This window comes from Ambystoma mexicanum, chromosome 3q (assembly GCF_040938575.1).
Source record: "Ambystoma mexicanum isolate Mex_15411 chromosome 3q, UKY_AmexF1_1, whole genome shotgun sequence".
Taxonomy (NCBI): Eukaryota; Metazoa; Chordata; class Amphibia; order Caudata; family Ambystomatidae; genus Ambystoma; species Ambystoma mexicanum.
In genome coordinates, this window is record NC_090926.1 from 984,936,137 (window position 1) to 984,949,797 (window position 13,661).

At 47.2% G+C, this 13,661-nt stretch overlaps 1 protein-coding gene across 7 annotated transcripts in view; it reads left to right on the forward strand.

The window, feature by feature from the left end:
• Positions 1-13,661, forward strand: part of DNAI2 (dynein axonemal intermediate chain 2) — a 231,344-nt gene that overhangs the window by 172,608 nt on the left and 45,075 nt on the right. For all 7 annotated transcript variants that reach the window (XM_069655122.1, XM_069655124.1, XM_069655126.1 and 4 more), the window contains exon 11: positions 5,422-5,568. In XM_069655122.1, the coding sequence (XP_069511223.1) occupies positions 5,422-5,568 (147 nt within the window). The remainder of the gene's footprint in view (positions 1-5,421; positions 5,569-13,661) is intronic.

Below are 13,661 nucleotides of genomic sequence, written 5' to 3' on the forward strand. Positions count from 1 at the left end.
GTCACATCCCTGCTGCACGATAACAAAAGCATCCCCAGACATGTTTCGGCCTCATTGGGTGTCATCAGTGAGGTGTAGCTTGAGTCTCTAGGCCAGCAGGCTCGGGACCCATGTCTGGGCATACCCATCCCACTCGGGGTGACTTAAGCAAAACTAGGTGAAGGTTTGAAATTAATCCTAACCCCTGGCATTGCTCTGGGAAACCCTCCAGACCACTGTCCTTGAGCCTGCTGTAAGGAAGGCATGGTATAAAAGTAAGAAAGACACAAGTGACCACAGTTCAATGGTGTTTATTGAACTTTAACAAGGGTGTGATGAATGCCTATCTATCCTAAATCTACAGATGGAAGCAAGCCACGACCATCAAATAATAATAATGAAGTCCTAGTGGAGTCTCGTCAAAATAAAAGGTCCTATACTAAAAAAATGATTGCCAATCCTTACCTCTAAATACAAATATTGTTGAGTAGTGTTCATGAAAAAGAAAGAAGTGTTCACAAAATGATAAGTCAGGATGTTCAGGCCGTTGTCCTCCCTTACCCACTTTTTCAGCACAGGACAAGGCAGTTCACTCAAGCATATCACACACTCTGGCTTCTTCGGCACAAGGACACAGTTCCATTCCCAACATCTGGGCCGTCTGTGCCCAAGTCTATTAAGTTATCAAAGTCTCTTCATTCAGAGGACCTGATGTATCAAAACAAATGAAAAGTTCCTTTAACAGTACTCAAGTCAGGTGATTCATTCTTCACCCTGGAAATGGCATTAACTTCACGAAGGTCTATGCAAAACCTCCAGGAATGCTCAGGTTTGGTAACCAATACAATAGGGAGGACCATGGGCTTGAAAAGGGTTCGATAATATTTGCTCTCAACATTGTATTCACTTTCTCAACCACGATCTGTTTGCAGGCTTCTGGAGTCTATAAGATTTCAGATGGACCACCTTCCCCTTGGGTGTTCTAATGTAGTGGTAAGTGCCTCTCAGTGTTCCCGGTTTCTCCGTAAATACATCGGGAAATGATACAACTAAATCCTTTAAATGTTCTTGTTGTTGATTAGATAGCTCTTGAGGAATTAATTAAAAGTTATCTATTTCTTCTGGTCCCAAACAGGATGATATTGTGGCATTGGTGGCAGACAGGTTTTCTTTCTGCTCTTTTAAGAGGTTTAGGTGATATAGTTGGATCTTTTGTTTCCTGTCAGGTTGAGCTACCTTATAGGCATAGGTTCCTGTTCGTTCCAGTATCTCATATGGCCCATGCCACTTAGAGACGAGTGTGTTTTCTGAGGTAGGCAAGATGACCAATACTTTTTGTCCTACAGAAAACGATCTTAAGTTTACCTTTTTGTCATAGGTGGACTTGTGTTGGATTTTGGCCTTTTCCATATGAGTATAGACTAGATTTCGAACAAGTTTCATATGCTCTTGCAATCTGGTAGCAGTTTGTGAAAGGGGAATGGGTGCCTCTTTTCTTTCTTCCCAGGTCTCTCAGAGCATGTCCAGGACATCTCTAGGCTCCCTACCATAAAGGAGTTCAAAAGGAGAGAATCTAGTGGATGCCTGAGGGCTTTTCCTTACTGCAAATAGTGCCCAGGGTATAATATGGTCCCAATCCTCACCATCCTTATCTACCAGCTTTCTTAGGATCATTTTGAGTGTTTTGTTCAATCTTTCTACCAATCTGTTTGGGGATGGTAAACTGAAGTTCATAAGGTGGTAATATGGAGCAGCTCCTTCACCCACAAGCTTGCTCATGAAATTGGATCTTTGATCAATTAGGATTTCCTTAGGAAAGCAAACTCTGCAAAATTATGGTAGGAGGTGCTTTAGAATCTGCTGGGTGGTGTTGTTCCGCATAGGGAATGCCCCTGGGTATCTGGTCACGTAGTCAACTTTAACGAGGACATATTTGTTACCTAGTATAAATGTTACAAAAGGTCCAATGATGTCCATCCCAATTTGTGAGAAAGGGACTTCTATTTTTGGTAAAGGATTCAGAGGGGCAGTCAATGGGATGTGAGCACTGGTTTACTGACATATTTCACATGTCTGAATAAAGATATGTGTATCAGCATGAATACCTGGCCAGTAAAACATCCCATGATGTGTGCCTAGGTCTTGGATTGTCCTAAGTGTTCCCCTGTAAGATGGTAATGTGCAATCTCTAGTGGGATCCTCTGGTGGGTTTTGGGGATTACTGAGTTGTACTTAGGCCTTCTGGATGTTTCTTTCCTATATAGCAACCCTTGCTTTAAGACGAAAAAAGGGCTTCCCATCTCTGCTCTCTCTCCTTCAGGACCTGTTTCTAAGAAAGCTTCAGCGAGGGCTGGGTCATTTTGATGGGTGAAGGCTATTTCGGAAAAGATGGTTAGATCTTTTTCCCTTTTCTCCTCAGTGGTAGATGGTTCGTCAGTTTACCCAATGCCTAAGGTACATCTCTCTGTTTTGTCTGGTGTGCAATTTGGGACCCACGATGTTACTTCAAATGGGATTTCACTATGGTTCTATAAGAGAACCTTTATGTCTCCTCGGAAGTCTGGATTGATGACGCCTGCTAGAATGTCTATACCGGACCTCCAGGTCAGGCAAGATTTTGGGGCCAATTTTGTGTAACAACCAGGAGGGGGTATCAAAACTAAGTCTGTGGGAATCATTCATCTTTCCCCAGGAGGGATAGTAGCCTCTTTGCTACTACAGATATCAAAGCCTATTGATTCTTTCATGGCAACAGAGGGGTTTAAGGGTTAATGACTATTCTTCTTGAATCGCGGGGTTCCCCAATTTGTTTCAATTGCGTCAAATTCCACTCTGACACCATATGTAAGGTACGCATGGTATCAAAGTAAGACAGCCACAAGTGACCACAGTTGAAGTGTGTTTATTGAACTTTAACAAGGGGTGTGATTAATGCCTATCTAATCCTAAATCTACAGATGGGAGCAAGCTATAACCATCAAATAATAATAATGCAGTCCAAGTGGAGTCCCGTCAAAATGAAAGTGCCTATACTAACAAAAACCTATTGCCCATCCTCTAATACCTCTAAATACAAATCGTGTGGGGCAGTGTTCATGAAAAAGAAAGAAGTGTTCACAAAATGATAAATCAGGATGTTCAGGCCATTGGCCTACCTTCCCCATGTTTTCAGTACGGGACATGGCAGTTCACTCGAGCACAGAACACTCTCGGGCTTCTTTGATACAAGGACAAAGTCACATTCCCAACATCAGGGCCTTCTGTGCCCAAGTCTCTTAAGTTATCCTCAGCCGGGCTCAGGTCCTTCCTCTTACACAATCAGTCTCCCTCAGCCGGCCTCGGACCAATTGCAGTTCGTATTAGCTATCAAAGACTTTCAAATGGGCACACGGTTTAGCTTGACCCATTGCAAGACCACTTCAATTTCACAATTTATACTCTCAGTTGGATACCTAACGAAGACCTTCGATTGAGCACCCACGTGGTGCCGGACCATTCTGTATATGGTATCTATCTTGGTTTCAAAAGTTCAGTCACTCATTGGATGTTCAATTATTTTCATGTCGCTCATCACGTACGCACATACTCTGTTTCTTGAGATTGCTTCATACAAAGTTGTTGCTTTCAACCTTGGTCCTAACACAGAACAGTCTGCTATCAGTCTCCCGGACTCGCCGGCTCTGCTGACTTTACTTACGATGCTTTGTTGTAGGAGCCAAGGACAGTACCACAGCGGCAATTTCTCCTCCCCACCTTGGCTTTCGATGCGGGAGAGCCCGGGTACCTTCGACACACAATTCACCTTTCTTCAGCTTTAATTCCCCGTCTTATGTTTCTTATTCTTGAGGGCTCGTGAAAGTAGCCGTCTTTCTCCGAAAAGGTCAAGGGCACTTCCCTCCTTGCAACCCTCTCTGGTCTTGCCGTCTTCCTCCTCGTATTAAACTGCCATTGTGGAACTACTGCTTCTTTGTCTGTTTTACCTTGCTCAGAGTGTGCTTTCGTGCTCCGCCTTTTATTTATCAGTAATGCCCGTAATTGTATCCGCCTGGAATTATCATTAATTGCCTGACTCTGCCTGACCCTTGTGTTGGAACATGTCAGGTATACGGCGCAAGTGTTAGTCTGTTTTCTCTCACAGTGAGCTGGCCGTGAAAAAGTGTTTGTATCGGGAAAGGGGTGGGGGGTGGGGTTGAGTTCCTAAGTATCCTAACTGATAGAATGGAGAAAAGGTGTTGTAGGAAAGGGGATACCATCTCTCACCATCTGATGTCCCACTCCCATTCCCCGAAGACCCCCCATCCAGGTTATCTTCCCGCACTGGTCCAACCCCAGGAACTGGATCCAAAAGCGCTGGCCGTGTCCTGGCCACCTGGAAGACAGATCCCCTAGTTGGTGAGACACTTTCTGGTTCCTCACACTGCCAGGGCATTACAGAACGGGAAAGACCATAGGCAAATCAGGCTTGGTCCCTCCTCCAAACAGCTTGGTCACATCCCTTTTGCATGAGATCACAAGCATCCCCAGACATGTTTGGGTCTCATTGGGCTTCATCAGTGAGGAGTAGCTTCGGTCTTTAGGCCCAGCAGGCTCGGTTATAGTTTGTCTCCCTCTGTGAGAGAGGGTATGCCTAGACACAGGTCCCTTGCTCGCTGCACCATAGAGTAGTAAACTGCACCTCACTGATGAGGCCCAACAAGGCTGAAACATATCTGGGGTTGCTTGTGTTTCTGTGCAGAGGGGAACTAGCCTAGCAGTTCGGATTGGCTGCTCCCATTGGTGGCAGGGCCTGACTGATTTGCATGTGGCTGGACCCCTTTTGCAATGGCACAGATTAGAAAACCGTGGCGTGGAAGGTTGCCCAGAGCAGTGCCAGTGGTTCAGATGTATACAAAGCCTTCCACCTATCACTTTTTTGGTTATGGAGTGTGGTTAATGCATCATGCATCATGCAATCTTACAGTTTGTGAGTGTGTCTCGAGCTGCCTCATAGGGCCCATGTGTTCCATGTTTCTTAAACTATTCAGGTGTCTGCTCAATTAAGTGAAAATATACTGTGGTGTTCTTTGGCAGATATAACCCATCCTCCACTGGCACTGTCTACCTACTTCTGTAAGCCCACAAGTCCCCTTTATTGTGCGAGTACCTTATCTGGCAAGAAGCAAGCACCCTCTGAAAGGAAGTGATAACAGCAAAAATGTGTGTCTTTCAGGAGGCCCCATGCTTGGAAACCCCACTTTCTTCAGTGTCCCTGATGAGTGTTCTTGAGGCCTGCAGATATTGCAATGCTGCTATGCCTAACCTCCATATGTGATAGAGCAGCTAGATTGATCTGCCAGACGTCGGGGGTTGGGGGGTTATTAAGCTATCATTAAACTATTATTTCTTATCTCTTGTTTTCAGTATTCTACTACAACACTAACTTCATTGCTCTTTTTGGTGCAGATATGTGATGAACCACTCTACAGTCTGCGTGTTCAGGAGAACGGGCGTTTTATCGCCTGCGGCTCCAAGCTTGGAACTACAACATTGCTGGAATTATCCTCTGGGCTCTGCACGCTTCAACGAAATGAGAAGAACCTTGCTTCAACTGTAAGTTTCTTCTACACTTCTGCTCTAGTTCAACGCATAAGGTCATGTCTGTTTGCACTAGAAAATACTAAAATCCATGTCCCATTGAATTCATACTTCTTCAGAAGTATCAATTGAGGTGATGTAAACTGTATAAAATGTATACTTGTGGATTGTTCTAAAAATGCAGTCTTCGGCTAATTTACGATATTTTTTTATCACTTAATGACTTAGAATAAGGCAAATAAACAAATAGCTGGGATTGTAGACCACAGGTGGTGGGGTTGACCTACGACTCATAGCTGCAGCGCCATGTCCAACAAACCTCCAAGACTGAAGGGCAAGCAGCCTATGCTAGACGAATATGCCAGGACGCCGCCCGACCCGGAAGGAGCCAGGAGCAAGTACAGGGCCCCCGCTGGGATCATGGCTGTCATGGGCACGAACCAGGAGGTCCTTGCTGACCTGAAGATGGCTTGGGAGACCAAGCTTGGACTGGCTGTGACTGAACTGAAAACAGCACTGGTGCTCAAGGTCGGGGCGGTGCAAGAGGATGTGAATCTTCTCCGGCAGGATGGAAGGTCATTGGCGGAGTGCACTGAGAGCCTTGAGAAAGAGGTGGGCCCGAACACAGCGGACTGTGCTTCACACGGGTCGGAACTTCACGTCTTAGTGCAGCGTGTGGGCAACTTGGAGAATAGGGCGGAGGAGGCGGAAGGACGCACCCGGAGGAATAATATCCGCATTGTTGGCTTGTGGAGTTTACTGAATGTATGTTGTTGCAGGAGATACCCGGAGGAGTTTTGTCCCAGGGGTTCACGGTGGAGAGGGCGCATGGAGCCCTAACGAGGAAGCCGCCGCTGGGCATTCCACCTAGGCCGGTGATCGCCAAGATCCTTAACTACCGGGATCGAGAAAGGATCCTGGAACACTTCCATAAGGGTGGAACAATTCAAAGAGGGACGGCAAACATAACCTCCTACCTGGATTATACCCTGATGGTGCAGCAAAGCCGAATAAACTTTGGGGCCGTCAAGAGAAGTTTACAGGAAGCGGGCCAAAAGTACATGTTGCTTTACCCGGCAAAGTTAAAAGTTTTCCACAAAAACAGAACTTCAAACTCTGGAATATGCCATGGGGTGGCTCGACACGCCTGGCTGCCCCCAGGAGTCGGACATCCAGATGTGAGAGGGAGAAGGAGGAGATAAGTAATGCGCAGTGGGGGTGTTGCGGCTTAAGACTATGGGACTTGATTATAGTAACTGATGCGGCTTATGGGCTGGTATGACCAGGTTGGAAAGAACATGATCCGTGAGCACTGTGCCTATTGCTTCATTAGGGAGCCTTGCAGAGCTAATCTTTATATCCCCATCTAGACTTTAGTTAGGTCACCAATAGTGTGGTGACACCCTGCTGGGGTCTTGGCCTGGGTTCCAGGGTAGGTCCAAACGCGGGGGACCTTGAGATCCAGGGATGGAGCTGGGCACTTGTTGGGGTAGGGTGGGAAGGGGGGAGGGAAAGGGTTGTGTGCAGTGGTTTGTTGTAGTTGGGGAGGGTGTACAGTTGGGGTATGAGCCTACACCCCGGGACAAACGAGATGCACCATGGGAGACCATAAAATAGTTACTTGGAACATCAGGGGGCTCAATAGTTATTTGAAAAGAAACAAGGTTATGATGTACCTGTGCAGAAAGAAAGTGGACATAGCCTTGTTACAAGAAACTCATTTAACGCAGGAAAAACTGGCAGTGATACGGAAAAAGTGGAAAGGAACTGTAGTAGGGGCAGCATACTCAGCATATACAAGAGGGGCAATTACATGGGTGGCCCCACATGTCCCGTTCCAGTTGTTGCATTCTGCTGCGGAGCCAGATGGTAGAATGGTGGTTATGAAAGGACTGGTGGAAAATAGGGAGATATGTATAGTAAATACTTATGCCCCGATTCAGGATATGGCTGCGTACTTCAGGACCCTATATGGTAAACTCAGTGGGAGTGTGGGGGGGGCTGTGCTGTGGGGGGGATTTCAATTGTGTGTTAAACCCCAGCATAGATAGATCAGACACTAAGATGGGTAGACCCATGCCGGCTGCAAAGGCGTTGCAGTCATTATTGGCAGATTTTGGGCTGGACGATGCATGGAGGGCACGCCATCCACAAGATAGACAAAATTCGCACTATGCAGCCCCTCAGGGCCTATATACGAGATTAGATTATGTGTTTGCCACGCATGAATTAATGCCCGAAATAACGCATGCAGAATATAAAGCAAGGGTCCTCTCGGACCACTTGCCACTGATGGTAGTGTGGCAATACCGACCCCTGCGGGGAAGGATACCCACATGGCGCTTGTGCGCAGAGGCGTTGAAAGATAATGTATTTAGGGAGGATATGCGAGAGGAAATAATACGTTATTTTGAGATTAACACTGGCAGTGTTGAGACAGCGGGCACACTCTGGGAAGCCTTCAAGGTGGTGGTAAGGGGAATTGAGATAGCCAAGTCCAAGGGACTGCAGAATGGGATCCTGACCGAGTTGCAGGAAGCCGAAACGGAGCTATAAACGGTGTCAGAAAAGGGTAGTATGACTAAGGAAGGCACAGAAAAGGTACTCGGCCTGCAACAGAAATGTGCAGTATACTAGGAAAGATTATGCAACCTCAATTATAAAAAGTACATTCAGAGACAACATGCAGAAGGGGACAAACCAGGGAGAGTCCTGGCATGGCTATATAAAAATGAGACCTCTAGGACCCCAATTAGAATGACAGTGAAAGAAGATGGGGGCGTAGCAGACACGCAAGAGGGGGTTAATCAGGAATTTGCAGAGTATTATAGACGCCTATATGGGGATGAGTCAGGAAGAAACAGAGAAGAGATAGGAGACACATTGGAAGATATTGGACTGCCCCAGATAAGCGCAGAGGAGAGGGAGGAGCTAGATGCCCTGATCACTCTGGAGGAACTAGAAGAGGTAGTGAGGCAGTTGCCCACGTGCAAAACCGATGGAACTGATGGAATCCCAAGTGAATTTTATAAAGCATATAAAACAGAGGTACTCCCTCCGCTGCTGGAGATGCTCAATGAAGCGTATGAAGCTGGGAAATTACCGGAATCCTTACGTGAAGCGGTTATTATACCGCTTCCCAAACCCAATAAGCCTTGTAATGACTGTGGCTCGTACAGGCCCTGGTCGATGTTGAACCAGGACAGCAAGATTCTAACAGTGGTCCTGGCAAATAGACTGAAGAAGGTCATTAATAAGTTAATACACCCCGAACAGACGGGATATGTCCCGAATAGAAACATCACGAATAACCTTAGGCGACTCCACCGAGTCATTGAACACGCTAATGGCGATGCAGGCGAGATGGTGATAGTATCATTAGATGCGATCAAGACATTTGACTCGGTCAAATGGCCCTGGCTAACGGCGGCCCTAGCCAACTAAGGTTTGGGACCAGGATATCTCAAATGGGTTAAACTGTTATACAGTGCGCCACTAGCTAGAGTTAAAACAGGAGCGGTGGTTTCTGGAAGATGGCAACTCAGTAGGGGTACTAGACAAGGGTGCCCATGGTCCCCCATGCTGTATATCCTAGCCTTGGAACCCCTGGCGATCTATCTAAGGCAGCAATATGATGCAATAGGTATTGTCATGGGGGAGACACCACATTTAAATTCATTGTACGCAGATGACATGTTACTGTATTTGCGCTACCCAGAAGAGAACCTTCAATATATATTGGAAGTGATGAAGAGGTTTGCAGAACTATCAGGCATAGCATTGAACCCCCATAAATCCTGTATTTTCCCACTGGGTAGGTATAAAGGGCTCCTGCTAGAGCATTTGCTGATCCTACAGATACCGTGGGAAGTTGCCACATTCAGATATTTGGGGTTGGGCATATATCACACTGTAGAAGCTGAACATAGGCATACCACAGAAAGAACAGTCAAGAAACTAGAGAGTAGCATGAAGTTCTGGGAGAAGCTCCCCTTGGCAATGATGGGACGAGGTGCGATGCTCAAGATGGTGGCGCTACCCAGATTGTTGCATTGCTTCGCGAATATCCCATACGCAATACCCAGGAAATTCTTCACTAGGCTGGATGGAATATGCAGGGAATTCTTATGACACGGGATGAGGAACAGGGTAGCCCTATGGAAATTACAAAATCCAGACGAAAACGGATGCATTAAATTACCAAACTGGGAAGACTATTATGTAGCGAGTCAATTACAATACGTGGCTAAATGGCTCTCAGAAGAACCCACATTAGAACACAGGCTGTTTCAGAGGGACTGCGCCCCATGTTTCCTACAAGAGATGGTATGGTTGCCTAGGTCGGAGTTGGAAGGCCTCCTGGGGATGATGGGCCTTGGGTGGGAGATGTGTCAAAGAGTGTGCCGGTTAATGGCGAAGCGATCTCTGTGCTCCCCACAGATCCCATTGGTCACAGTGGTGGGAAGAGAAAAATAACTGAGGTTAATGATTAGGAAGCACTGGGAATCGGTTGGGATAGTAACGATTGGGGATGTATGGCAGGAGGGGAAGATATTGGAATTTGAGGAGCTGGTGGAATTAATGGGGCTGAGTGCTGGCCAATATATCGCATACCACAGGGTGGTGCAACGGATTAAAGATACCTGGTCGGAAGTGGCACTGGCGGAGGAACCGGCTGCCACAATAGATACGATATATGACATAGCAGAAGGGGGACACGAAACATCTAGGTTATATGAAATGATAATGTCTCAAGTGGGCAAGGTGGTGGTGCAACTTAGAATGGACTGGGAAGAAGAAGTAGGGGCCCCGATGAGCGGTGGGATGTGGGAAAGGGCACAAGGATATCATAAAAGAGTATCGAGAAATGCTAGGCTACAGCAGATACAGTTGTATATAACTCACAGAGCATACCTGACGCCTCAAAAGATAGCTAAATTTAAAAACGCCAGACATCAAGTGTGCCCTAAATGTAATGAGGAAAATGTGGGAATGGTACATATGTTCTGGGCGTGCCCACTGATAGAGAAATACTGGGGGGAAATAGCACAGAAAATGGAAGACAAAGGGCTCCACATGAAGGTGGATACTGCGTGGGTTTGTTTGATAGGAGGGTTTCCCAGACCTCGCAAGCTTAAACATGTAAGCAAATTGAAAGATCTAGCGTATGTCTTGGCAAAAAGAAGGACTGCGATGGGTTGGAAGGCATGCTATAGACCCCGGGTGGAAACGTGGTGGAGGGATCTGCAGAAGTGGGTGGAGGGGGAAACAGTGGTATGGCAGGCCGCGTGTAAAGGGGAGATGGAAGAAGAAGCCGGTGCCCTGCAGGGTTGGCGGCAACTGATAGTCAAATTATTTGGGCCTTCACAGGAGGGACCAAGTGATGGAGACCCAACAAGTTCTGTCGAAGAGGAATCCCCGCCGCAAGAGGTAGAGACTAGAAAGGAGAGGGAGTAGGCTGGGGAGGGGGGAGGGAAGGGGAGATACAGTGGGCCAGAATACAGCAATTTGTGTTTATTTGTGATTGGGCCTCATTACACGTTGTGCAGTAAAAAACAGCATTTACCGGCATGGCGCTATTAGCGTTTCCGCCCTCTCAAGAGGGCGCTAATTGCATACCATTACGAGTACGCGGACACGAACATAGCGCCATGCCGGTAATGACTCTACCGCCATGCCGTAAAAGTCTCCAAAAAGTCCCTTACCGGCTTCGACCAGAGTGCTAATAGCACCTCCGTCCTCACGCTACATGCAAATAGCGGTCACCGCCATTAGCGGTCACCGTTAAAAAGCGGAACCGGAAATAGCGTCATCACACATGAACGGGAAAGAGCACGGCGGCCATCTTTAAAAACACAATCCATTGCCATCCTCTGCATCCAGGACCTCTTTCCAGGAAACTCGAACACAAATTCATCCCGGATAGCCCAAAGATGCCCAAGGCCGTGAAGAAAGCTGCAGATCGCCAGCGAAAAGAAAAATTCAGCAATGAGGAGCTGATCATGCTCACTGAGACACTTGCGGCAAATGCCAATGTAGTCTTCAGCAATGACATGCGGCGGGTGACCCTCCTCAAGAAAAAGGCCATGAGGGTAGAGGTTGCCCACAAAGTCAGTGCGTTGGGCACCTCCACCCGCACAGTCAAGGACTGCCGTAAGAGGTGGGACGACCTCCGGGTCCGTGTCAGAAACATACTGTCAGTGAATCGCAAGCTGGCAATGGGCACAGGAGGTGGCGCTGATCCCCCTCTGAAACTCCGGGAGTGGGAGGAGACCTGCGCCTCCACAATTGGTGTGGAATCGGTAGAGGGACTTCGAGACATGGAGCATGGTGTGCCCACTTCATCCGATGGAGGTGAGCGTATACATCAAACAATGCACAGTGAAGGGTGAGGGGCCCCCCAAATATGTGTCCATATTCAGGCCATGGATCCAGCCACAAACATACATGCATGCATCACCACATACACGTGCAACACAGACCCATTCATGCATGACCCACCCGACATCCCCATTACCGGAATCCAAAATAAAGAGTCCCCAATGCATAGAGAGGCATGACGTAAACATTCTGCATAAGGCACGTTGAATCATAAACAATGATATTCCCTATTTTTGACCCCTACAGGATCGCAGACAGACACTGAAGACCCACTTACTGCGACACCTGCTCCCCAGCAATGAAAAAGCCCAGGAGAGATGAGACAGGGGACACCGCCACAACCTCAAGGGGAACCGGGAGGAGTGTTCAGCAGCAGAGGGCCAAAGGCAGCAAGGGCACCAGTTCTACGCAGCCTGAGACCACGGCTGCTGCTATTGTTGCACCCACGCAGTGTGTCCCATTACATGTGAAACCAGCACAGAGGGCACGCACTCTGCTGCCACCAGTTCAAATGCGAACTGTGTTAAAGGTGGGTCGGAGACCCAATGCTTGAGAGGAATATTTGATACATATGTGGATAGTGTTGAGACAGGGTCAGCGACCCAACACATGAAAAGAGGAATTTAAACAGAGACAAACTTTGTCAAAAGAGGTCAGTAACCCAGCATTGGGAAAACATTCTCACGTGAATGAACAAAAGAGTGAATGGACAACGGAAAAGCCCTGGCAGGTTACTGAATGGTATACTGTGAGTCTGGCACTTTCACCCAAACTGGAATGAGAAAAGGAAGTGAAGTGATATTCTGGCAGGAGGGTAAACCAGAATTGAGAAGGGAAGTGAAGTGATCTCTTGGCAAGAGAGTAAACCAGGATTGAGAAAAGTAAGCAAAGTGATATCCTGGCAGGAGAGTAAACCAGGAGTGAGAAGAAAAGTGAAGCGATATCCTGGCAGGAAAATAAACCAGGAGTGAGCCGAGAGGTGAACCTGAAATTGTGAATATAACAGTGTCACGACTCGCGGAGGAACAACCCATCCGCTACACAAACAGCATAGTCCTTTGTTCCCTTTTCTACACCCCTGGCGGTTACTATGGTGACTACACCAACGCCATGTGTGTACGCGAAGTACGCTGGCTATCACACACCCATGCCAGATGGCTTTCTGCATTGTCATGGGCACCCGACATAGGGCGGAACGTCGGTACATCACTCCTGATCCCAGAGAGGCATAAAGAACGGCATTTCCATGGCACCATCACTTCTAATTGAAGTAAGTACCCCACACCTCCGATACTTGCTGTTGCTGCCTTTTTGATTCCTCTGACCCCGTTTCTGCCTCTTGGACCTTCTCTTGTATTGCTTTTTATTTTGTACCTTCTTTTGAGTCTGGTAAACAAATTTTGCTTCTGCCACACTGATTGCCTTTTTGGATCTCCCCTTAAACCTTGTTCTTGCTGATATTCATTGCCTTGGGTTTCCCGCTATGGGATTCTGGAGAAGTGTGTACTGCTGTTTTCTTTGGACTGTCTCTATGCACTGGACTTTGGATGCTTTGCCGCTTTGGACAACTGTGCACTGTAACTGCTGTTAGTGCGAACTCGTTCCACCCAGGGTAGGTCCCTATTAACTATACTAACATCCTTCCCTTCCAGATATAGTACCTATTATCCTCATTCCTCTACTCCAGGACTCCTACTCTGATGCATTAGGCAAGCTTGTCCTCACAG